The following is a 22,699-nucleotide window of genomic DNA, read 5'->3' on the forward strand; positions in this document are numbered from 1 at the left end:
CCGCTGGAGGACAGCGACATCTGTGTCCCTCTGTCCCACTGGCGCCTGGGACCATGTCTGGTAGGAAGGTTGAGGAATGGCTCCCAGACACCCCAGTGTTCCCCCTGGCTGGTTTGAGAATATGAAGCCCACAGCTACTAAAGGGATGAGGTGCTGGAGAATCTGGGGACACCCGCTGCCTCCAGTGCCCGCCTGCCAGACTGGTGGCCTTGGATGGAGCCAGTGCCCGGAGGCATTTCCAGGGCCCAGGAGCGCAGAGCTAAGCTTCCTGCTGCGAAAACTCGAGCTTAAAGGGGAGTGTGTTTGCGAAGAAGGAACCAGCATTGAAACACTCTTCTCTTTCACATTCACTTGCAAAAAATATGTTCAGAATTAATTATCTTAGTTAAAATAGAATTGAATGGATAAAATAGAACTAAATGAGTAAGAAAGAATTCGGTGTGGTTCAGGGGCAAATGTCTGACCCAACTACCTAAGGCGTGGCTGTGAACGCGACCCTAGCCCCTTCAATGCCACCAGGTCCTGCCTCCCCTCACTCAGCCAGCCCCAAGCTGCAGGGGGTGCCAGGAGCAGCCCAGGAATATCCAGAACATTCCTTGTCCATTACCCAAAGTGGCCCTTCCCTGTTTCCATCTCAGTGGACCCCATGCCCAGGGAACCCCAGTGGGGCCTTGGGCATTCAAGTCCCCAGGATCTCACTGATCAGACCGTCTGGGGAAGGAGGGGATGAGATGGAGGTGTGGAGGGAGGAGGGGTTCTCCCTGAACCAGCTCCCAGGGGAAGAAGAGGCGGATCCTAGAGGGGTTTCTGCAGCTCAAAGCTCCAAATCCAGGCCCTACACCCCTTACCCTCTCCAAATAGAGATTTCAACTGGTCTAGGTTTCAAGAAAGGAACCCCCGGTCAGGCAAGGGCTCAGGCAATGGAGGGGATGCCCCACCTGACCATCCTCCCCCACGGAGGTGTGAGGTCCCTGCCCAGCACCCCTTTCGAACCCAGCTCTGCATCTCTGCCTTCATCATTCGGCGAGGCCCTGCCCCATCCCCATGGGGACACAGGACTCTGCCCTGTGGGAAGAACTTACCTTGATCTCCCAGCTGTTCAAACTCGGCTTCTTCTAATCTGTCTGAAATTGGAAAGAAGAGAAGCGTCACCCTTGGCTAGCACTCCAGGAGAGGCCATGTCGGGAGGAAGCAGTGACTCTGGGACAGGAACACTGCAGCAGCCTGAGGGACTGTGGGGCTGGGGCCTCCCCTGGACGAGGGGATGAGAATCCCCAACTAGCAGGCTCTGCCGGCCCCTACCCTCCCCCAAGATCGCGTGCTTCTGTGGCCACTGCTCTGGGAACAGGGGCGCGCCCTCCATCACAGGCAGCCCTCAGCCTCATGGGCTCTCCCTAGGAACCGGGGGAGCTCCACCTACATCTCCATCCTCCTCGTGCCAGGGCCAGGCCTTTCCGAAGCCTTGTTTTCCACCTCCTGAAAATGGGCTGATGCTAGCAGTTGGCTGGGAAATGTCCTATGAAGTGTGACATCAGCTATGACAAATGTGCATGCTCACGGGAAGCTCCATGGCCCCCTGCAGAAAAGGTCCTCTCCCCCAGTGCGCCCCCCCCCCCACCAACTGACTGGTGCCGACGGCCTTCCTGAGAAAAGAAGACATCATACACCGGCCTTACATGCTCAGCTGAGATCTGAGTTTGCCTTTGGAGGAAGAGAAACGAGTCCGTGGGAACCCAGAAAGGTTAACTCGGCTGTTGGTGGAGAATTTCCCACAGCGCACATCAGCATGCAGACCGTGAGAAGTGTGTGTGTAAATGTGCACATGCGATGTGTGGTGTGTGTGTGTATGCACGTGTGTTTGCACATGCATGTGTATGCATGTGCGTGCATGGTATAGAGGTGTGGTGTGTGCATGTGTGCACGTATGATGTGTAGGTGTGTGTATGTGTGTGACATGCAGGCATGTGCACATGCGTTTGCACACATGCTGTGTTGGTGTGTGCATGGATATGCATGCATAGTGGACAGGTGTGTGATGTGTGTGCATGTGTTTGCACACGTGATGTGTAGGTGTGTGCACCTATGTGTGTGTGCGTGTGTGAGCACACATGTACTCCCCTCCATCTGCGGGATGAAGGAACCGGTGACCACAGCACCCCGGCCGTCGACCAGCGAGTTTGCTCCAGCGCCATTCCCCCTGTTGCTGCTGACGTGCTCCCCACCTCACCCACAGCCATGGCTCCCCTGAGGACAGGGTGGTGTGGTCAAAGGGAGAAGCATTATCTTCAAGGGGTGGCAGCCCTGGGGTCCAGCCCTGGCCCCCGCAGAGGTCAGGCAACCCTGCCAGACCCCAGCCATACGAGCCCAGGCCTGCCCTGTTGCAATGGGAGAACGGTCGCTCCCACACAGACCATGGGAGGGGAGGCCTGTGGGCAGTGGGCCAGCCCCAGGCCTGCATGCCACCCCCCGCCCCCGCAGAGGGATAGTAGCTCCTAGGTCAGTGCTCCTCGGGCAGCAAGGAGCCTCAGGGTCACTTGGAGGCATCTCTGGGCCCCTTTCTCTGTCCCTCTCTCTGTGTCTGGCCTGTCTACTGCCCCAGAAGCCCCACAGGCAGCAAGAGCATCTGTTGGTCACTTTTAAGTGCCCAGAGGTTGGCATTCATGCACTCTATGGACCAACGGAGGAAGCTGGGCCTCCTGGAAAGGGAACGGATACGGGGGTTACTGTGAACAGTGCACAGAAGCCAGAACAATCCCACTCCACTGAGGGGACAGGGGGACGCCCATTTCTGGGGCTGGGGAGCTAGGGCTGGAGGCCACCAGCCAGTGCGGCCCTATGGGAAAGCAGTCTGACTCCAAACCCTCCCCTGTCCTTCTGGCAATCTTCCCACAGAAACCGACCTGGGCACCTGGCTGGAGGGGGCGGCTGGCTGCAGGTCTTGTGACCTACCCAAGCTGTACACTGTGCAGACGTCCATACCAGAAACCCTCCTCAGCAGCTGCCTGGCGTCTTCCTCAGAAAAGCGCCCTTCACTGCTGAAGAATGACTTTTCTTCCTCATTCAGAAAAATCACATTTTCCAGACTGGAAAAAAAGAAGGCGCTTTACTTAAAATGGCACATTTCCTAAGGAAGACCCATTTCCACTCTCTAGTGAGCTTCTAGGCAGCCTGCAAGGTCCCACTTCAATTGCCCCTTCCCCTGCCAGACGGGTGGTTGACAGCTGCGGACAGAATCAATCCCTCCCCATCCTGAGCTCCTGCGGGTCCAATTATGGCCTGTGTGGTTGCTCCCTACAGCACCCCACACAAACACCAGGCACGAGCCTGCTCCAAGTCGGGGAGACGGAAAACGGGACGCAGAGCAAGGAGAGAAGGAACAGGCGATCTGCACCTTATAGGACTAAATTAGCAGCCTAGTATGAAACTCTGAAAAGCACTTTGAAACTGGAAGGAGCTATTTTGAGACGCTGCAGAAAATCTCATAGCAGCGTCTGGAACACCCAACCAAACACCAGGCCTGTATTCCTCAGGGGCGGGCATCCCGAAGGACAAGGAGATGAAGGACCTGTCTCTGATTCAGGAGAGCCTGGTGCCACGTGGTCTGGAACTTTCTCTGGGTTTAGAGGGCAAGGACTGGGATGCTGGCACAATCTCAGCGTGGTCCGCAGAGAGCAGCTCTGCAGCAGGGTCATCTCCCGATTGTGGGGACACAGCAGAGTGCCCCGGTGTTGGGGATATGCCACCCCACTCACCAGGAAAAGAGGCAGCATGTTAGAGCCAACTTGCGTGGGGTTCATACGCAAGGAAATGGGGAAAACTGTCATTAACACACTCATATCTGGGCAATCTGGGTGAAGAGATGAACACCCTGCCCTCTTTGCAACTTTACCCTAAGTCTGAAATAATGCATGAGAGTGGGGGGAAAGCTCGGCCACCAGTTTGCTCACTGAACAAAGGATGAAAGCGCAGGGTCTGGAATAGACAGGATGGATATTCTGTCAACACATGCTGAGCGAACAACAATGTGCCGGGCTCTCCACCAGCCCCATCACCCTGCAGTCAGGGAGGGGACAGACGAGCTCATCCAGCTCAGTGCCTGGACAAGGTCAGGGTGGGTTTAAGCCATGCAGAGCCCAGCCATCAATGCAGAAGTTGTGCAACCCCCACCCCCCACCCCAGAGACGTGACGGGAATCGTCTAGAACAAGGGTCCCCAGGCAGGACTCCAAGGAACACCAGCTGTGAGGGCTGGCAGAGAGAGGGTCCTGAAGGTGAAGTTAGTGCAGAAACACATTCCAACAGAGAGAGGAGGTCAGACTTTGCTGCACCTTCCTGGTGCTGGGAGTCCCCGTGGACTGCCAGCCAGGCTCTCTGTCTGAGGCCTTCACCATAGAAGCTCAAGGCCAAGGGAACAGAAAGGCACCACAGAGGGGCACAGCAGTGCTCCTGGATCGCTCTCCAGGACGCCCCTGCTGCTGCCTGCGGCCGCACAGTGGGGACATGCAGAATTCAATAAAGGGTCTTTGCAGGTGTAATTAGCTAGGATGAGGTCACACTGGAGGAGGGAGGCCCTGAGCCAGTGCCTCATGTCCTTCTAGGAAGACCCAAGGCGGGGGTGGGGGGCACAAGAGGATGGAGCAGAGAACTGGGACAGAAGAGCCCTCTACGTTCTCAGCCCTGACAGTCACGGCAGCACGAACACAATGGGATTTCAGGGAGCAGCCCCCCACTAGGGCACAAGGGCGGGCTTAGGAGGGGGCAGAGCCTCAGCTACTCACTCAGATACTTGGCCCTGCACACTGATGAGACTCGTCCGCACAAACCCGACCTGGCCCGAGGCCGTGTGCCGGCCCAGGCACCAGGGCAGGCCGGGCACCTGGGCGCCCAGGACCTCGATGATGTCGCTGCTGCAGAAGGTCATTTCTTCAGGCCCGGAGCCCTGGTAGTCTGCCACTGCTGTGGCCAGGCCTGTGGCTGCGGGGGGAGAGGGCAGGGGAAGGGGAGGGTCACACGGTCAGCGCTGGGGGCAGACCCCGGGGGCTCTCTCCCAGGAATGGGTGATCAAGGCTGCGATGAAGCGTGGCCTCTGCACCCAAGGGGCTGGGCCTCTAGTGGTCCCTGGAGGGGGTACTTGATCCCTACACTGAGGAAAAGAAACTGAGGCCCAGGGGTGTCCCCCCCCCCGCCATGGCCAGGAATCTCTCCTCTGTCCTATGCTGGTGAGGTCAGGCCAGGAAACCCCCCAGGGCAGTTGCAGTAAACACAGGTCCCTCTTCTATGGGGCATTATATTCACTGAGCAGGTACACAAGGCCATCCCTGCAGCAGCCAGCTTGGGGCAGAGCAGAGAGCCCTGGACCAGGAGCCCCAAGCCAAGGGCCCATGCTGTCTTTTTAAGAGAAGACCTAAGAAGCAAGCCAGGGACCTGCCCTGGCTTCACCGTACCATGTAACATGAATTTGGACCAACCCATGGGATCTCTCTGAGCCTTAGCTATTGCAGCACCAACTGGACGGGAATCTAACCACCTCCTCCAGCTTATGGAGGATTTAGGGTGAACACAGAAGCTTCCAGAATGCTGGTGCCTGCCCCAAGTCGCTCACCCCTTTTCCCAGGGCAGAAAGGCCAGTGAAAGCATTTACCCATCAGTGGGATATCTGATGTCACAGGTCCACTCACAGAGTCGTCGATGGGGTCCCAGGGGACCCTAAGAGCCCACCTGGAGTGGGACAAGAAAGGATTTCAGGGAAAGTTCGAACTGTGTCAACTGGACAGGTCAGCAGCCCCTAGGGACCTGAGCAAATTCCACTACCTGACCAATTAAACACATACACACGTCAGGCCCATGCATGCAGCACAACCTGCAGGGATCCCTATGCAGTCCCACTCAGGTGCCTCCTGCCCACCCCCCCCCCCGGCTGGCATCCTGGGGGCCCTCCCTCCATTCACCCAGGACAGGAGCTGAGCCACTGCCTCTTAGTTCACAGCTTCTGAACTTCAGGTCATCGAGTTTCTCTCTTTGCTTTGGCTGCCAGGAAGCTCCAAGCCCTGTTAACACCCCACATTCAGCATGTGAGGAGTGTCTGTGCTACCCGTCCTCACCCTCCCCAGACTATCTGCCTTGTGTCTCCTGGCTATGGGTACACATTACGCAGCTAACTCCCTCAGAAGCTTTCTAGAACAAGCCAGAGTAGGGGCACCTGGGGGGCTCCAAAGGGCTAAGCGTCTAGCTCTGGATTTCGGCTCAGGGCTTGATCTCAGAGTCATGAATTCAAGCCCTGCGTGGGGCTCCATGCTGGGCATGAAGCCGACTACTTAGAAAAATAATAATAATGAGCCAGAACATGAAGCAAAAGCTCTGTACGGTACCCTCCTGCCCACACAGCTCCATCCGGGAACGACAGCCTCCTCATGCAGGTGGGAGCCCACAGCCACACACTAGGAGCCACAGAACAGGAGCACACATGGGTTTCCATGAGCCAACAACCCGTGGGATGGGCAGGAAGCAGAGAAACAAAAGTCGGTACCTACTGATGAAATGGAATCAAAGTTTCTGGAGCGGCTGCCGCTGCCATGTCCTCTGAGGATGTGCCGGAGCCAGGAGCAGAAGGGTCCACTGCCGGGGCTGCCTCTCCCTGGAGAACCCTCGAGGCTCGCCTGAGTGCCTGGGGGCCGCTCCCTGTACCCTGGGGGCTGGTCTTCACCCGCACGCGGTGGTCAGGACACAAGACGAAGAAAGGACCTTTAGAGGGACAGAGAGCATCTTTCAGTGTGGCTGGACAGTCCTCCAGGTGGGACCTGCCCGTCTTGCCAGGTGACATGTGTGCAGGAAGCCCTGCTTCGGGTCTCGCCGGCCCCAGGCTCTGCTCAGACCTGCTCTGCGTGCCTCCCCCAGCCTCACACCCTCAGGACCTGTTTCCCCATCTGAAGGGCCCGACCTGGGATCTCAGGGATCCTGTGTGGGGGGACCTCTGCTGAGAGCCTGGCCTCCTCTCCTCCTCTCTGAGGCCAGGCTAAGACAGGCAGCTCTGGGCTCCATCTGCTGCTGAATCGCACCCAAGGATGAGGCCACCTTGGCACTCAAAGCAGTTTCAGGTCAGGACCTCAGGGTGGGCATGCCTCTTCAGAAGCACTTTCACTATTATTTCCCCGGGAGCCTGATCAGATCGTCACAGCAGAATGACAAGGCCTGGGTCGCCCATAATTACTTCTCCCTGCATGAGGCCCCATCAGTCTTCCCAGGTGCGCCACAGCCTCCAGGGCCCTTCCCCACCGGGCATCCCCCACAGAGCGTGGAGCCAGCCGATGTCTCCGTCTCCATGCGGCGCTCACCTTCCTGGGCGAGGAGGCTCTCGTGCGTCCGTGTCAAGGCCTCCTGGTCCACGTGGACGTGGACAGCTGTCTCCTCGTCCTCACTAGGCGAGAGCAGCCAGAAGGCCTGGTCCACGAGCAGGTTTTCTAGGCAGTGATGAGTGAAGCCTGGGGGCCAGATGGACCAGGTCACCAGCAGGCTCCAAAGCAAGGCTTGGGGAGCCCTGTTCTGCCTTGGGACTCACGGGACATCTACAACCCAGACAGGCTCCTGGTCTGACCATCAGGGCTGTGTGAGACAGCCTGGACTTCCCTGTGTCCTGGCGAGTGTGGACAAGGACAAGTCACCTGAATAACCCTCAGTCTCCTCACCCACAAGATGGGGCAGGAGCATTCAAGGCGAGCACATGCGCCGGGGGTTGGCACGGGCCCCAGCACAAGACACTCAAGACACTGTCACTCTTATTTTCCAGTCTCCCAGCCTCGGACTGAGGTATTGGAGCAGTTCCCCAGAGGACGCAGCCAGACCCCACAGACGCCGCCCAATGGACGGAACTGCTTTAGAAAGAAAGCTCTTTGGGCTGAAAACCACCATGTCTGTGCTCAGCGGGTCTGAGCTCAGCCTCCCTCGGGGTCTGGCTATGCGAAGTCCTGCACCCAGCTCAGCCCGGGAAGGACTCGGAAGGCGGCCCACCTTCTGGCACAGATTCTGCACGCCCCCCCCGCCTCCCATCACACCACCGCTCCCCAAGAGCAGGTGCGCACGGACTCCCGAGTCCCACTGCTCCGTGTGAGCCATCCCTGGCTAAAGCCCGATTTACTACAGTAAGCGCCTGGTCAGTGTGTGACAAGTGTCCTCTGAGTGGAGTTCCCACAACTGCTCTGAGAGGGGCCCCACTTTACCAAGAGCATGGTAGGTGGAGAACTTCCAGATTTCCTCGAAAGTCTTAAAGGTCACCACGATCCGTGCCTGGTCACTGTGGATAGATAGCAGCCTGGCTGACAACTCCTAAGGGGAAAAAACAGTCCCGAGTCGGGGCGTTTGGGCATCTGATCACCCAGAGGACAGAGCCGCACAACAGAAACATTTTGCACAGGTGACCAGGCGGGGGTGGAAGCCCAGAGCCAATTCCTTTACGACCTGAGGGGGGCTCTCAAGCCAGCCATGGCTCCCCAGTGCCTGTGCCATGCCCTGCTCCTTCCTGGAGCCCCTGGGGGCTCCATGCTCCACCCCACCCTCCATGACAAGCAGGTTCTCCCAGAAGGCTGGGCTCTTAGCCCTATGCAACCCAACCCTGCCTCCCAGCCCTTCCCACTGCACCGATGCGGGGATTGTCCGAACTCCAGCGCCCCCCTCCTCTGACTCCCATCCCATGAACACCCGCGGGGTGATTGGGCATGAACTGAACACCAGCATTTAGAAGGCACAGGGTACGTGTGTGAGGGGCTACTCTGGGGTCTGCTTGACAGACCGGAAACTAAGGCCACGTTTCTTATCTGAGGTCTGATCCTTAGTACATGGCACAGCTGGGGTTCTGCCCCTGGCTTGGCGTCACCCAGGGCGGCCCCGCTGCAGAGCACTGGGCTGAGATTCCCGGCCGTTTGCAGGATCCACACCTCACCAAATATCCCTGACGGATGGCTGGGGAAACTGGGTTTACAGAGGCCAAGGTCAGGCAGGCTTACTACAAGGTCACCTGGTGGCTGCCCAGCCCAGCCCCCTCGTGGGCCATGGTCCTGCCTGAAAGTCCACTGTGCAGAGGCCAACAGGGGCCTGGCCCCATCATCAGAGTAAGATCAGCACACGCCAGTCCCTTCCGTTCCCCATGACAGAGACATTAAGAATCTCAGCAGGGTCGGGAGCACGAAGAAAGAGAGGACACCCTGGGAGCACCACGGGCCACATGTGGCTGGATCTGCAGGTGTGATCAGTGGCTCCCTGACCCAGACATCCAGGAGAATAGCCAGGGACAATCACAGTGCCACCACGTGGTGAGTTCTAGGGGCGTCTTCCCTTTTTGTGGCCTTGGCCCCTCAGCAACAGAGAGCTGAGCATCAAGAGCCCTCCTCCTAGGTCCACCCCGTCCTCTGTCCCCCTTCTCAGCTTTGGAGCCCCTCCAAAGGGCCCCACCCCCTCCAACCTCCCAGGCCCCCCGGGAAGCCGCACTCACCCCCAGTGCACGGGCCACCTCCCGGCTGTCATTTTCCAGCAGGCGGAGCCGGCTCCTCACGGTCTGCTGCAGGCTGGGGTCCAGCAGCCCCGTCTTCCTCCGCACAGCCAATAGCTGCAAGGTCAGGTCTGGGAGGGGCAGCACGGAGCTAGCACTCAGCAAAGCCACCAGAGTCACTGTGACCTCCAGCCCCGACCTCCCCACCACACCAGACAGGGGCCTTCAAGCACCAGAAGATCACCCACAGGCGTCCCAGGACTCACCATCTTGTCCTCTAAGCCAACCCCAACCCCACCCTGTCGTTCCCATTTCCAAAGGGGCCCCCAGCCCCCACCTGGTTCAGACCAAGGACACCTCCCTGCACCACATAGCACCTGAGTCCCCCCATGAACTGCAAAACCAGGTGAACCCACAGTGGGCCCCCTCTCTGTGGCCCAGGTCCTATAGGTCTGCCCCAGGCAGCTGTCCAGGCCCTGCCCTCCCACCACGCAGTCCTCTGATCCACGGAGAACCCCAGGGCCCCCTGACAGGGAGCTCTGGCTGGCTGCACGCCCCGCTCTCAACCCTCCCAGGCCACCTCCAGCCATGTCGAGCCTTTGAGCTCTGGAAATATGGCCAGTGCAACTGTGGCAATCAGATTTTTCATTTTATTTAAGTTAAATGAAAACATAAACTGTGTGGCTCCCATACTGGGCGGCATGGATGCAGGCTTTTCCTGCTCAGGGATAGTAAGATGCAAGCTCTTTCTACCTTCCTACCAGCACAGCCTCAAGCCTCTGGCTCTACTCTGCCCCCATCAATTCTTCTCTCCCTCCCCTCTACGCTGGGGCCGCTCCAGGCTCTCTAGGACATCCCTCCCCCTAAAACACACACTGCCCCAGGGCCTTTGCACGTGGTCCATGTGGAGCACTCTTTCCAGAACAAATCCTGGCCTCCAACAGGCTGCTCTGCAGTTCACATCTACTCTCAAACGCCCCTTGCCCGCCCGCATCCCTGCCCCCTAAGAGGACCCCCAACTGTGTTACTGAGAGCCCCAGAGCATGAGCTACTCCAAAGGGGTGGAGGGGACATGGGAGAAGGGAGTGGGAGCAGGAGAAGGGAAAGGGGAGGAGAGAGATGGGAAGGGAGAGAGGAGGGGGGAGAAAGAGACCAAGGAGGAGGGGGAGGAAGAGGAGGGCAGTATGGAGACCTCTGGAGTCTGGAATCAGACTCACTCCCCCAGCAGGAAGCAAGCCCAACATTTCACAACTGGTTCTGAGACATGACGCCTCCTTCTCCCGTAAGAGGGCGGGCGGCATTTTCAGACCCAAAATAATCTGCTGCTTGCTCAATACCCCCTTGTCATCGTGAGCGACCACAGGCAGCACCGGGTCCCCGGAAGGAATGTGGGAAGACAGGCGGGTGTCGACACCAAGGTGAACTGCCAGCAACAGTGGGGTTTCTAGGCCACCCCCACTGGGGGCAGCAAGTGGGGTCTCAGGGTCCGGGGGCTTCTAACCGCCCCATCTTCCTTTACCACACAGGGCTGCCTCCCCTCGTGTGCGCCATACAGAAATCCTGCCAATCCTCGGAGCCCCCTCCCCAGACGCTGTCCTGGCCACCTCTCCCAGGGGCCCTACCCCTCCCTTTGCACCCCCCACAGCCCGCCCACAACACAGTGAGCTGGTTGGTCTGGTTTTCCCACATGTCCCACATGCGACCCCTCCCCAGAGTCTCGCCCCTTCATGTGGCCCAGCCTCTGGGACAATGGACTCAGCCTTCAGGCCCCCAGTGGAAGTGCAGTCCTGGGCCCTATCTCCCAGCAAGACCAAATCGGAACCTGGGCGCGGGACCTGGCCATCTTCACGTTAGCATCCTCCCCTCCCCCACAGTGATCCCCAGTTTGGGGGTCTGGAGACTAGACATTCCTGAACCTGCAGTGGGAAGGGGGCACACCCAGGGAGCCCACATTCACGGCTCCACCCGGACTAAACCCTGCCGCACTCTGTGGTGCCCGCGCAGGTCTACCTGTGGGGTAGGTGCCCATCTGGACTGGAGGGGTCCCAGCAGCCAGCCCGGAGCCACCAGGGGAAGGAGTGGCATCTGTAACAGAGCACAGTGGGGTCAAGGTCAGAACAGGCAACTCTGGGCTGTGAGGGCATAATGCTCCTGGTAATCTGGAAGAAACAAGGTGTGTCCACACCAGTACAAACCCCCACCCCTCACGTCCCCTGCCCCTAGGTCACAAAGGCCCAAGGAGGACACAGGGGGTGTGAGGCTCTCCCTGGCTCTAACAGACGATGCTTGGAGGCCTCTGAAAACAAACCAGTGTGTTGTGTTGCTGGGCGGGATTCGGGAACCATCTCACTGGCTAAAACCAAAGCATGAGCAGAGCTGGTACCTCCTGGAGGCTCCGTGGGGAGAGCATGTCCCCAGCTCCCAGGGGAGTCGGCCTGCACCCTTGGCCTGTGGCTCTGATTCTACCTTCCAAGCCAGAAGCCAGGCCAACGTCAAGGTCTCCAATTCGGACCCCGGGCTTACCTTCCCATCTTCAGGTTCTCACTTAACACCACCCGCAAAATCACTTTTGCTACATATTTGGGGACAGATATGTGGACTTGCTCAGGGGATACTGTCCTGCTGCTGACCGTCTGCTGACCGTCTGCTGACCACAGACAGAAGGGGGCAGCCCAAAAGGAACCCTGGCTTTCGGGCTGACAGGGCTGTGTCTCAGCCCGTCTGAAGCTGTCACTCACCGAGGAGTCACGTGCCCTCTTGGCCTGGGGTGGGGGGGCGCCGTTCCAGAACTTTCTGGACCCTCCCCCTTTGACGTGCCGGTTTTCTGGTCACTGACACACTTGTGTTCCTGGAGAAACACTATTGGGGCCCTCGTCCCTCACGGTGACTCACTGGGCACAGGCGTCTGTCCCCACACACCCACTGACCGTGCAGACCCTGTGCCATTCATGGGCTGTGGGACAATGGGCAGACGGCGTGCACTATACTCACCACCTCCGACCATAGCCTTGGCCTCCTTGGGCCCTGCTCGCTCCCAGACGACCGATGCGCTCATGGCCACTCTCGGGACCTTGTGGCCACCACCACCGCTGCCTCCCGAGGGTGCCGCTGTGGGCCCTCTCCCCCCCGGGGCTGGCTCCTCCACTGGGCCCTCCATGCCTGGCAGTGGCCTTAGCACCGGGGGCTCCGCATGCTCCCTGGCCGCTGAGGGAAGAGGAAAGGGTGTTGGTCAGCAGGGAGTCCTCCCCGGGAACACAGGCAGGTGCCCGAGAACATTGCCACAAGGGCTGGGGTCGGGAGGAGAGATGCCCTCCCCTTCGCCGGGCCGCCCTCTGCACATCTGTCAGAGCTCTGCCGTGAGTCTGTTGCTGCTTCTCCAGCAACAACGAGCCCCCGCCGTAGGCTATCTCTGAGACACGGGCCAGCGTGGCCCAGGTGCAGTGGCTGGAAGCCATGCAGGCCGGTCACCCACGAACCCCAGGAAGCAGCTCAGAGCCTGACTTGTTACGGCTGCTCGAACATTCCCACCAATGCAGGACAGACATGGGAACCGAGCAGAAGTCCTCGGGGGACACCCAGGTGCCTCGGACAGGAGCAGGCCCACCACACGTCCCGTCCTGCTCCGGCCGGAACAGATACCCACCACCCCCGGAGACTCTCACCTAGTTCCGCTTCCCACAAGCCCCAGTTCTGCTGTGATCTGGTCTTGGGTTCCCAGGAGGTCCCGTTGCTCCCTATAACACCACCCCCGGGTTCAGCTGGCTCAAGAGGGCTCTGCCTCACCCACCGGAAGAGGCCTGGGCTCCAGAAGGGCCCCGGAACACCGTCCCATGCCACGGGTCAGGAAGGAAGGGCCGTCCAGGGAGGGAAGGAAGCAGGTGGCGGATGGCAGAGAAGAAGGAAGTGGCCGAGGCAGAATGAGGCAGAACGGGCAATGGCTCCCCACTCCAGGGTGCCCTCGCCACCCCCGCCCCCCGCCCACTGCCAAGAGAGCGGTCATTATGCCTCACTCCTTCCTGGGGTCAGAGATGAGAGGCTGTTACAGATGCACAGACCGTGCTCCTGGGGTTGGGGCTTTGTCACCAGTCAGGACACAGGACACTAAATCCCCTTTCAGATGGGACACGTGGGGGCGGGGGTGGAGGCAAAGGTGGCAAGAGGGGAGCCAGGGCTGGGGACGGCAGGGGCAGACCTCCCGCTGCAGCCACAGAGATAGGAGAAGCCTTGGGGACAGAGAAGACAAGGGATGGTCCTGTTGGCTTGCCCAGAACATTGCCAAGAGTACAGTTAGATCGCACAAGCAAGGGAACACCCTCATTGTGGGCCCCCCGAGCCCTGATACTGAGCTCTCAGATTTCAAACCAAACCCAGGACAGCCCGGCAGGGATTCCCTCTGCACGGAGCACCCGGGGACAGGAAGGCACCCTCCGGTCCCCTCTCCAGGGACAACAATGCCAACCCAGAAGCCAATCAGGCTTCTTCCTGGCCACCCCCCATCCTGGTGGATGGTGGGGAGCCGGACCCCCACGATGGACACAGTTCAAGACAGAGCCTGGACAGCCCCCACCAGGCCTTGGTCCTGTTCCCACCTCCCTCCAGACCTCCCCCAAGAACTGGACATGGACCAGGTCCCCAGAGAGCCTCAGACACAGGGGTTCGTCACCTCCTGTATGTGCCATTGCTAGTCCAGGGCGAGTTTTGTGATGGGCAACACTGGAGGAGAGGGGAGGGGGCTGGGCAGTCAGCAAGGCCCCTGGGGGCCATGGAGACCATGTGCAGAGGGCCTGACCGGTGGCCATCCTCACTGCCACAAGAATGGGGGTGGGGGTGGGGTGGGCAGAGCCAGCCAGAGGCCCGAGGTCACCTTGGCTCCGACTGTTCCAAGGGCTCAGAACTGACCAAGCAAAGCACGGGTGGCCCAAGCAGCCACATAGCTGGGTAGCTGCAGAGCAACAATGGGTTCCCAGACCCCCAGACTCCCAACCCTTTGATCCCAGAGGAGCCAGCCAATCCCTCCTGCCGTCTGCTCCTCCCAAGCTGGACAGGACACACAGGGTCAGTAGCGAGGCCCCCTGCCCACCCTCCTTCCTGGTCCTTGGGGATTTGAGGTCAGGGGTCCCGTGGGAGCCACTGCCTGGCACCAGACACACCCAGTCCAGCCACCGGTGTCCTCCCGTCCCAAAAGCCTCTGTGCACTGGACTCCAGCAGGAGTCCCAGGGGCACCGCTCAGCCCTTGAGTTCACCTCCTGGGTTCCCTGGACAGGACCTGGGGGAGCCTCAACCCACAGGGGCTTTGCTCAGTCGGTAGCCCCTTGGAGCCTCCCCTATGTGTTGAGAATCATCACTGCTAGGGCTTGGCAAGGCCGGCCTTTCAGCCCATCACAAGCCAGGATCACTTCTACAATCCAAATGAAAAAGACAAGAAAGAGACAGAAAAGTTGGAGTGGCCCTGGAAGCTGCAAAAGCAGGACACCCCATGCTTCTGACCGAACTAATCTGGTGCCCCTCCCACGGCCTTGGTCCCAAACAGCCCCTCATTGCAGAGAAACTGGGATGAAGCAGGCTGTCCAGTCCCCTAGCAGCCCGAGACCCCCAAGGCTTACAGAAGCCATGCCTCCAACAGTCCCTACCCCCACCCCCAACAGGACCTGAGTCTGGTCTGGAACCCCCTCGGAGGGATGGGGCACAGCGTGGGGGGTGGGGAGAAGGCAGCACCTGACCGCCGGGGGCACTCAGGGGATCCCACACACAGCTCGGCCAGCAGCTCCTCTCCAATGGAGCTGCTTGGCCCAGGGAGCAGCGGGCAAGGTGGCTGCTCCCTGTTCCAGGGGAGGAAGGCCTGTCGGAACCACAGATGCCCAGAACCTTCTTCACATAGCATTGTCAAAGGGCTTACATGTCACTCTGGCCCTGGCACCCCGCACGCCCTGGTCCCGGGGTTGTCTCCATGTTCCTAAAGCACTGAAGACCCCCACCACCTTTCGGGACACAGCTCTGTGTGCTGGCCGCCCTCCCCGGACCCCAGCAGAGCCCAACCTGGTGGCTTCACCCACTGGGATCCCGGACCTCGCGGCTCTCGCACATAGCCAGCCACAGTCGGGTGTCGGGGCCAGGACGCACAAGGGCTGGGAGGCCAGCCTGCCCTCTCTCTTCTCTTCCCTTCTGAAGCCCACCCAGGGCGTCTGAGCCTCCCACCCCGCCGGGCCACATCCCCCCAGCAGCCAACCAGTCATCTCCCAGGATCCTGCCCCGTCCTGTGGCAGCTGCTCGTCCTGCCCGCGTCTGCCCTGGGTCAGGACTGGCCCATCAGTACCTGAGTCCCACCCGCGGGCCTGCTCCCCACTGCCTCACAGACAGCTTCCTGAGGAAAGGGAAGGCTTCCCCGGCTCGAAGACCCTCCCACCTGCCTAGCGATGATGGGCCTGAGCAGGCCGGGCCCCAGCGACAATCTCAGTATGGGACTTCCTAGTCCCCGGCGAGATGAGGAAGTGGGCCCAATCTGTGCAGGATAGTCCCCTCCCCGCCGGTTCCTGTAACCGCCTGGCCTGGCCTCCCATGCCCCGGGTCCTGGGACCTCAGGAGCACCGAGCTGCGTGCTCCTACAGGTCTGGGAGAGCTCTCTCTGCCTCACTCTGCCCCTCCACCCCCACCAGGAGCGTGAGAGCAAACACGCCTGCCCCATGACAAGGTCGACAGACTACATTGAAGGCACTCCAGAGCACAGCTGGGACCGAACATGTGTGGGTTCCACAAAAGGAGAGGCAGTACCGTTCCAGCCCTGAGCAGGTCTGGGGGCAGGGGTTCTGATCGGAGCCCTCACAGGGATCATACAGAACCAATACCTCATGGGCCCATGGAGGCCTTGTCTACTTCACCACGAAGCACCTCTAGGGGGTCGTCTGGTCATCCCTGGTTGGGACTGAATGGTATCGCCCCAGATCCTGGTACCTTGGAACGTGGCCTTACTTGGAAATGGGGTCTTTGCAGATCTGACTCATTAGGATGAGGTCACGCTGCACCGGTGGGGAGGGGGTCCTAATCCAATGTCGATGTCTTGTGAGAGGAGGGACGCAGATGGATACGGGGCGGGGGGCCCACAGGACCACAGAGGCCAGATGGAGGGGTATGGGCAGGAGCCCGGGACGCCTAGAGCCCCAGGAGCCAGAAGAGGAGAGAAGGACCCTCCCCTGCAGCCAATTCCCATCACCCTGAGCCCCCCAGCGTGCCGAGCCTGGGGACACTTGTTCACCTGCGACCCCCGTGCCTTCTCCTTCTCTGCAGGGCGGGGGGGGGGGGTGCAGGTGGACCCCACCTACATAGCGGCATCCTGTGAGAATCATGGGCACACAACGCACCATACATCATGCGTCCTGGTCCCCGACAGTGGCCCTGACCATCACTGGACAGCCGCCACCCTCAGGTGCTAACTGAGCATGTCCATCTCATCTTCCTGATGACCTGTGGGCGGGGACAGCACTGTGCCCATTTCCCAGGCTCAGTGCGCTGCCCCAGGGGCACAGCCTGCCAGGGGGCTCAGATGGGCTTCCAACACAGGCTGGAGGGCCTGCCCTCACCCTGCAGGCACCCCGCCTCGGCCCCACCTGGACTCCCACCAGGAGTTCAGCCATAGCTTCCAGTACCAGCCAGTTCCACCTACTCCCTGCAATGCTGCTTTGCCACAGACAGAGCTGGCCAGTGGCAGGGGCTAAGAGAGGGTCTCGGTGGTGTTCTGGGAGCACGTACACAGCACAGGACCTGGCATGACAAGTCCTGGGTCCATATCCTCCCCCACACCCATCTGGTTGGTGCCCCTGCATCCCCACAGCAGACGGAAAAGAGGCCCTGGGGTGGTGACCTCAGACCGGCCAGGTCAGAGCTGCAGAGCTGCCCTGGGATGTCTCGTGCTATCCGTTGGGGTGTCTGCCCCATGTGGCAACCTCCTCAAGGTGGGGGCCCACTCCCTTCTTGCTGGCTAGGCTCTGCGCCTCATCCAGACCCTGGCACGCGCTGAGTGCCCACGGGAAGGGGGGTATGTCAAGCCAGATCACAGAAGCAAGGGGCTCTGTCTGCTGGCTACGGTCTCCTCCCGGGCACCCACAGCCTTCCGGACTCCCCAGACTTCAGCTCTGCTCCCCACCATCCCAAGAAGCAGAAGAGTCTTCAAGAAAGTGAAAGTGGAAGGCTAGTCTTCGAGCCCCCCTTGCGCAGCAGCCCCCAGCTCCACGGACCATGCCTGCCCAGACCATCCTCGTCCCACCTGCCCCAGCGCCCCTTGGTACCTGCTTCCCACTCCCCAGAGGCAGCTGGATGGCAAGCCCCCGGGGGGCCGCTCCCGGCTCCTGGCTGGCTGGCCCTGCGGGCTGTCTCTGGCGGCCAGGACAGGCGGCAGCCGCCCACGGCCCGGCTGGCTGCGCAGCGGCCACCACCACCCCCTGCTTCCTGCCACACTTCCTCCCTGCACCGCACCGAAGCTGGGGCTGGTGGTGAGAGGCAGGCCCAGGGCGCCTCCTGCGGATCCTGAACTCCTCCCTGGACTGGCTCCAGGCCTGTCCCACCCACCGCCCAGCCCCCACCAGCTAGGAGACAGAGGCTAGGGAACACCCCGGCTCCTGCCCCAGTCCCCAGGATTGGGGAAGTGCCCAGCTGCCCGCCCCATGGCCCAGCCACCCTCAGCTCTACTCTGTTCCTCTTCCACTCGGTGCACACACATACGACACACGGGCACACACACACACCACAACACAACTCATGCACGACACACGTGTATACACATTCACGACACACAACACATGTGTGCACACACGCCACACACAGCATTGCTACGCGATACGCACATACACATGTGTGTGACATGGCACTTGTGTGCACATGCAACATTCATACATGACACATGTACTACACACACGATACAACACGTGTGCACACGCAAAGATGCCCACATGCACGCACACTTGCACACACACACCAAACCTGTGCGCGCGCACACAGACACATGTGCACCCCCTTCCCTTGTCCAGGTGCTGCCCCCGCCTACTGGCCCACCAGGGACAGAAGCCTCTCAGATCACAGACTCCCACCACCACCACCACCACCCCACCCCACTTTGCTGACCTCCCACTGGGCCTGGGACACCCCGCCCCCGGGGCTCTGGGCTCCAGGGAGTTGGGACAAGCAGGAAATGAACTGCGGGCAGCAGGAAATGAACTGCGGGCAGCCTCACACCCTCCCTGAGGCAGGGGCCCAGCTCCGACCCAGCTCCAGGGATCGGGAGCAGGACAGTGACCTCCTCCTCCATCCTGTGTGAGACAGACCAGGCATACACACACAGCCTGGATTAACACCAGGAAAAATCTCTAATTCTAATTCAGGTGACTGCTTTGCAGACATGAAACCGAGGTCAGAGAGGTCGTGGGATATGCCCAAGGCCAGTGATGACTAGAAGGGCCCAGAACCAAGTCTGACAGACACTGAGCCCTCAGGCCAGGGTACTAAGGGTGCCACCACTGACATGTGGGTGATGCCTCTTTGTCACGGGGGAGGGGCTGCTGTGCACACTTGGGACCCAGCTGCATCTCTGGTCTCGCCCACTAGATGCCAGTCTTCCCCAGGCCACCCCCCAGACCCCACCCATGACAACCAGACACCCCTCCAGGTAAAAGTCACCAGGAATGACACGGGGCCAAACCACTGCTCCAGGCTGAGCTGCCTCCAGGTGACACAACGCTGCCCATCCTGGGGTCATGCGCTGCTGCCCCAAAGTCCTGAAGTCCCCTCCCTCCCCACAGGGCTGGAGCCCAGGCATTTCACTGGGCAGGGTGGGCCATGGAGGCCAAGAGTAGGCAAGCCACTCACCTCGGGGGTGGGACAGCAGGTCACCCGCAGAGCCAGGCCTAACACCTGGGCCCCCAGCACACCCAGCTTGGCCAGGTCCCACTGCATGGAGACCACACAGAGGGATCCAGGGGTTGGGGAGGACTTTTTCACCATCCCCATAACGGCAAGCTGACTAACAGGGCCAATCGCAAGCTACCCAGTGGGTTCCAGAGACCGGGGGCGGCAGCTCCCACTGGCAGCTCCTCCTTTCCACTGGGAGGTGTGGCCACTCAAAGCTGGGCTGTCCCCTCCGTGGAGTGGGAGCAGTTGTCTCTCTGAAGGACAGCAGTGACCGTCATTGTGACAATGCCCTGGGGTGACCAGGACAAAGCTCCCCGGACTGGGAGCCTTAAAGTCACCCAGGCCTAATCCCTCCCAGTCTGGAGGCCAGAATTCTAAACCAAGATGCAGGCCAGGCCGTGCTTCCTCTGGGTGTTCCGGGAGGGTCCTTCCCGCCTCTTCCAGCCTCCAGGGCACTCCTGGGCTCCTGGCCACATCACTCCGTCTCCCACATCAGCAGCCAGCCACCTTCCCTGTGGCTTTTCTCCTTCGTATTCTATCTGGGGCCCACATCGTCTCAAGACCCTTACCTTAATTATATCCACAGAGACCCTTTTCCCAAACAAGATCATGTCTAGAGGTTCCCATGGATACAACTGTGGGGCCACCATCCCGCCCCGTACTCCCAGATGCCAATGGACACAGGAAGTGGGTGGAGGACAGGGCGGCTTGTGAATGCTGATGTCCACCTGCCTGCCCACCCGTCACGGCTCCCCTCGGCCTCAGCGACCTGCTGGCCTTCAGGAGGCCCCGTTCTCCTGCCCACCTTTAGGGCCCAGGGGCGGGGGCAAATGAGGTCCAGGTACCCTGTCCTGAAGCTCCTCTGGAGGGGTAAGTCCTCATCACCCCTTCCTGGAAGACACCTGCCTCTCCCTCTCCCCCCTCCTCTCCAGTCCTGTTCTGCCTCCAGCCTTGTACAGCCCACTCCCTGAGCCTCTGTCTTCACAGCCGTGGAAACGGTGATGCCCTACCCCTCGCAAGGACCAGAAGTTGGATTTCTTGCACGTTCTCTGGAGGGTGGGTGCTCCCCCGCTGGGGGCATTCCCCTGGGCGAGCCTGCCTCCTCTCTCCAGACAGAGGTGCCCCGGGCCCCCTTGTCACTGGCACCTGGGACCTGCAGATGGGCCCACAGCCTCCCCCAGCCCCCGATTCCACCACCCTCTGGGCAGCTCACTGGAGGGAAGAGCTCAGGCTGCAGCATGGGGTGGGAGGTGGGCACCTGCGTCCAGGCACAGCACCTTGCCGGACAGCTCTGCTGTGCTGGCCACAGGACCTTGGGGTTTTGGTTTCTCAGCCCTGGGGCGGGGCAGGGCCCGGGGGGCCACAGGCGGAAGCTGGGCAAGGGTACCTCTCCAATCCACTCCAGGAGGGAGGAGCCCCTGCTCCTCTCAGCCTCCGTCCCTTGTCTGTGAGCTGGGACCGTCAGCCCACATTCAGCACCCCACAATGTGCAAAACACAAGATGCCTGGCTTCTTCTCTGTTTTTCTGGAAATTATACTGAAAGAAGTCCCAGATGAGCTCCACATCCATAAAAGGGCCTGGACACATTTCCTCTCTTGGCCATTGTCCCCTGCTGGGGGCCCAGGACCCTGTATCCTGTTTGTCTCCACAGCTGTGCTCTTGGCCACAGGCCGGGGGTAGTTTCCAAGGGCTTCCCCAACTGTGCCCAGCACTGACTCTGCACATCGCACCCCAAATCCACACAGCACACCCCAAGCCAGGGTTTTGACTCTGCACTGTGCACCCCAATTCCAGGGCATACCCACATTCTGCAAGTGTACCCCAAGAGCCTTCTGGAGGAAGAACATGTGCTTTCTATGCCACGGGACTTTCCAAACCAGGGTCCCCACTACAGGGTGGGCATGGGGCAGGCCCGCACAGCCCAGTCCTAAGTCCCTCTGGGAAAGCCCATCACTCCCTGGGCCTCACTCTGCCCCGTGCAGACGGCGGAATCAGATTTGGAGGACTCTGAGTGCCTCCCGACACCTGCAACACCTCTGGGGCCTGGCACGACTGTTGTAATAAATTCCAATCGTCACTTGCCAAGGAGATGCTGGATCCAGGGGTTACAGCCCTCCCAGTGTGAGTCTTAGCGCCATCCGCTGGACCGAGGCAGATGGGTATGGAGGCGGCCACTGTCCAGGGTCACCCGCCCGAGGGCAATGCCGACAGCTAGGGTCTCAGGTCCACCCCCCCACCCCGCGGCACCTGCACACAGCTGGGGTCTCAGGTTCTCCCGGCGCCAGAGGAGATGCCCCGAGTCTCTAAGGCCTGAGACAAGCAGCCTGAGAAACCACAGCCCAATTCCCAGGAGCTCTGGTGAGCAAGTCCCATCCGAGTCTGGAGTATTCGCTGTAATCAGATCCTTGTGTCTTCCAGCACCAAACCCTGATTTTAATTCTCTTCAGGCAGCAATTCAGAGAGAGAGAGAACTCGCCTTGGTCTCTTTCCCATCACAGGGACGGGTGACGCCTCACTGAACTGTAGGGTGTGCAGGCACCTGTGGGTGCTGCCCGGCTGTCCACAGCCTCAGCGTCTCCAGAGCTCTCTCTCATGCCCTCCTCCTCGGAAGCCTCTCCGTCCCCCTGAGGGCGCTGCAGAGGAAGCCACCAAACCACCCCAGGGAGGCTCTTTCCCTGGCCAAGGAACAGGCACCTTTGGGGAAGAGGGATGGCTTCCCAGGATAAAGGCAAGAGACACATTTTCTAGCCAGTGTGGACACCGCGGGCACGGTTACCACCACAGGGAAAGCACGTGTGTCTGCGGAGGCCCAGGGACTGACGGCGGCTGCATGTCCCAAGCTAGAGCCCAGGGCAGGAGGCTGGCCTGGCCACCTCCTCCCTGCAGCCTCAGGGCGTCTCGCAAGGAACCGGAGGTTTGGAGAGCCACACGGACAAGGATCCCCTGGCAAGGCCTCCTCAAGGGGGGACCTGGCACTCTGCGCTCCCTTAAACCCACACTGCCACTCTGGGTCCCTGTCTCCTCAGCATCTTTTGCATGGAAGACGGTTAAAGGCTTCCTTCAAGATGAATGCGCCCCAGGAAGCACGGGGAAAGTCCCCAAACTGGTTCTGAGTCCCTCCCTTGGGAAAGTCTGCACCTTGGGAGGGGTACAGCCCTGAAGCCCTCAGCCAAGCCTTCTGCAGGATATTCTAGGGCATTCTCCGAGTGTTCATAGGGGCCCCTCCTTCTCCCTAAATCTAGTCCTAGACAGGGAGACATTCTCCTCCTCAGAGTCCTGAGGCAACTCCTGCCAGAAACTAGGACCACAGACATGGACCCAGACCC

General features: G+C 60.2%; 1 protein-coding gene across 4 annotated transcripts in view; it reads right to left on the reverse strand.

Annotated features, from left to right (window-relative positions):
* Positions 1-22,699, reverse strand: part of SH3TC1 (SH3 domain and tetratricopeptide repeats 1) — a 48,959-nt gene that overhangs the window by 16,906 nt on the left and 9,354 nt on the right. Inside the window, exons 1-11 of one of the 4 annotated variants that reach the window (XM_032333715.1) lie at positions 17,758-17,975; positions 12,469-12,681; positions 11,488-11,562; positions 9,481-9,608; positions 8,213-8,318; positions 7,331-7,477; positions 6,530-6,740; positions 5,641-5,717; positions 4,778-4,973; positions 2,950-3,083; positions 1,083-1,124 (exon numbers count right to left, since the gene is read on the reverse strand). In XM_032333715.1, coding sequence (XP_032189606.1) covers positions 1,083-1,124; positions 2,950-3,083; positions 4,778-4,973; positions 5,641-5,717; positions 6,530-6,740; positions 7,331-7,477; positions 8,213-8,318; positions 9,481-9,608; positions 11,488-11,562; positions 12,469-12,634 — 1,282 coding nt within the window. In that variant the 5' untranslated portion in view covers positions 12,635-12,681; positions 17,758-17,975. Of the gene's footprint in view, positions 1-1,082; positions 1,125-2,949; positions 3,084-4,777; positions 4,974-5,640; positions 5,718-6,529; positions 6,741-7,330; positions 7,478-8,212; positions 8,319-9,480; positions 9,609-11,487; positions 11,563-12,468; positions 12,682-13,264; positions 13,322-17,757; positions 17,977-22,699 lie in introns of those variants that run through there. The other 3 variants (XM_032333717.1, XM_032333720.1, XM_032333716.1) reach the window with 3 other exon arrangements.

The sequence above is a fragment of the Mustela erminea genome, chromosome 2 (genome assembly GCF_009829155.1).
Source record: "Mustela erminea isolate mMusErm1 chromosome 2, mMusErm1.Pri, whole genome shotgun sequence".
Lineage (NCBI taxonomy): Eukaryota > Metazoa > Chordata > Mammalia > Carnivora > Mustelidae > Mustela > Mustela erminea.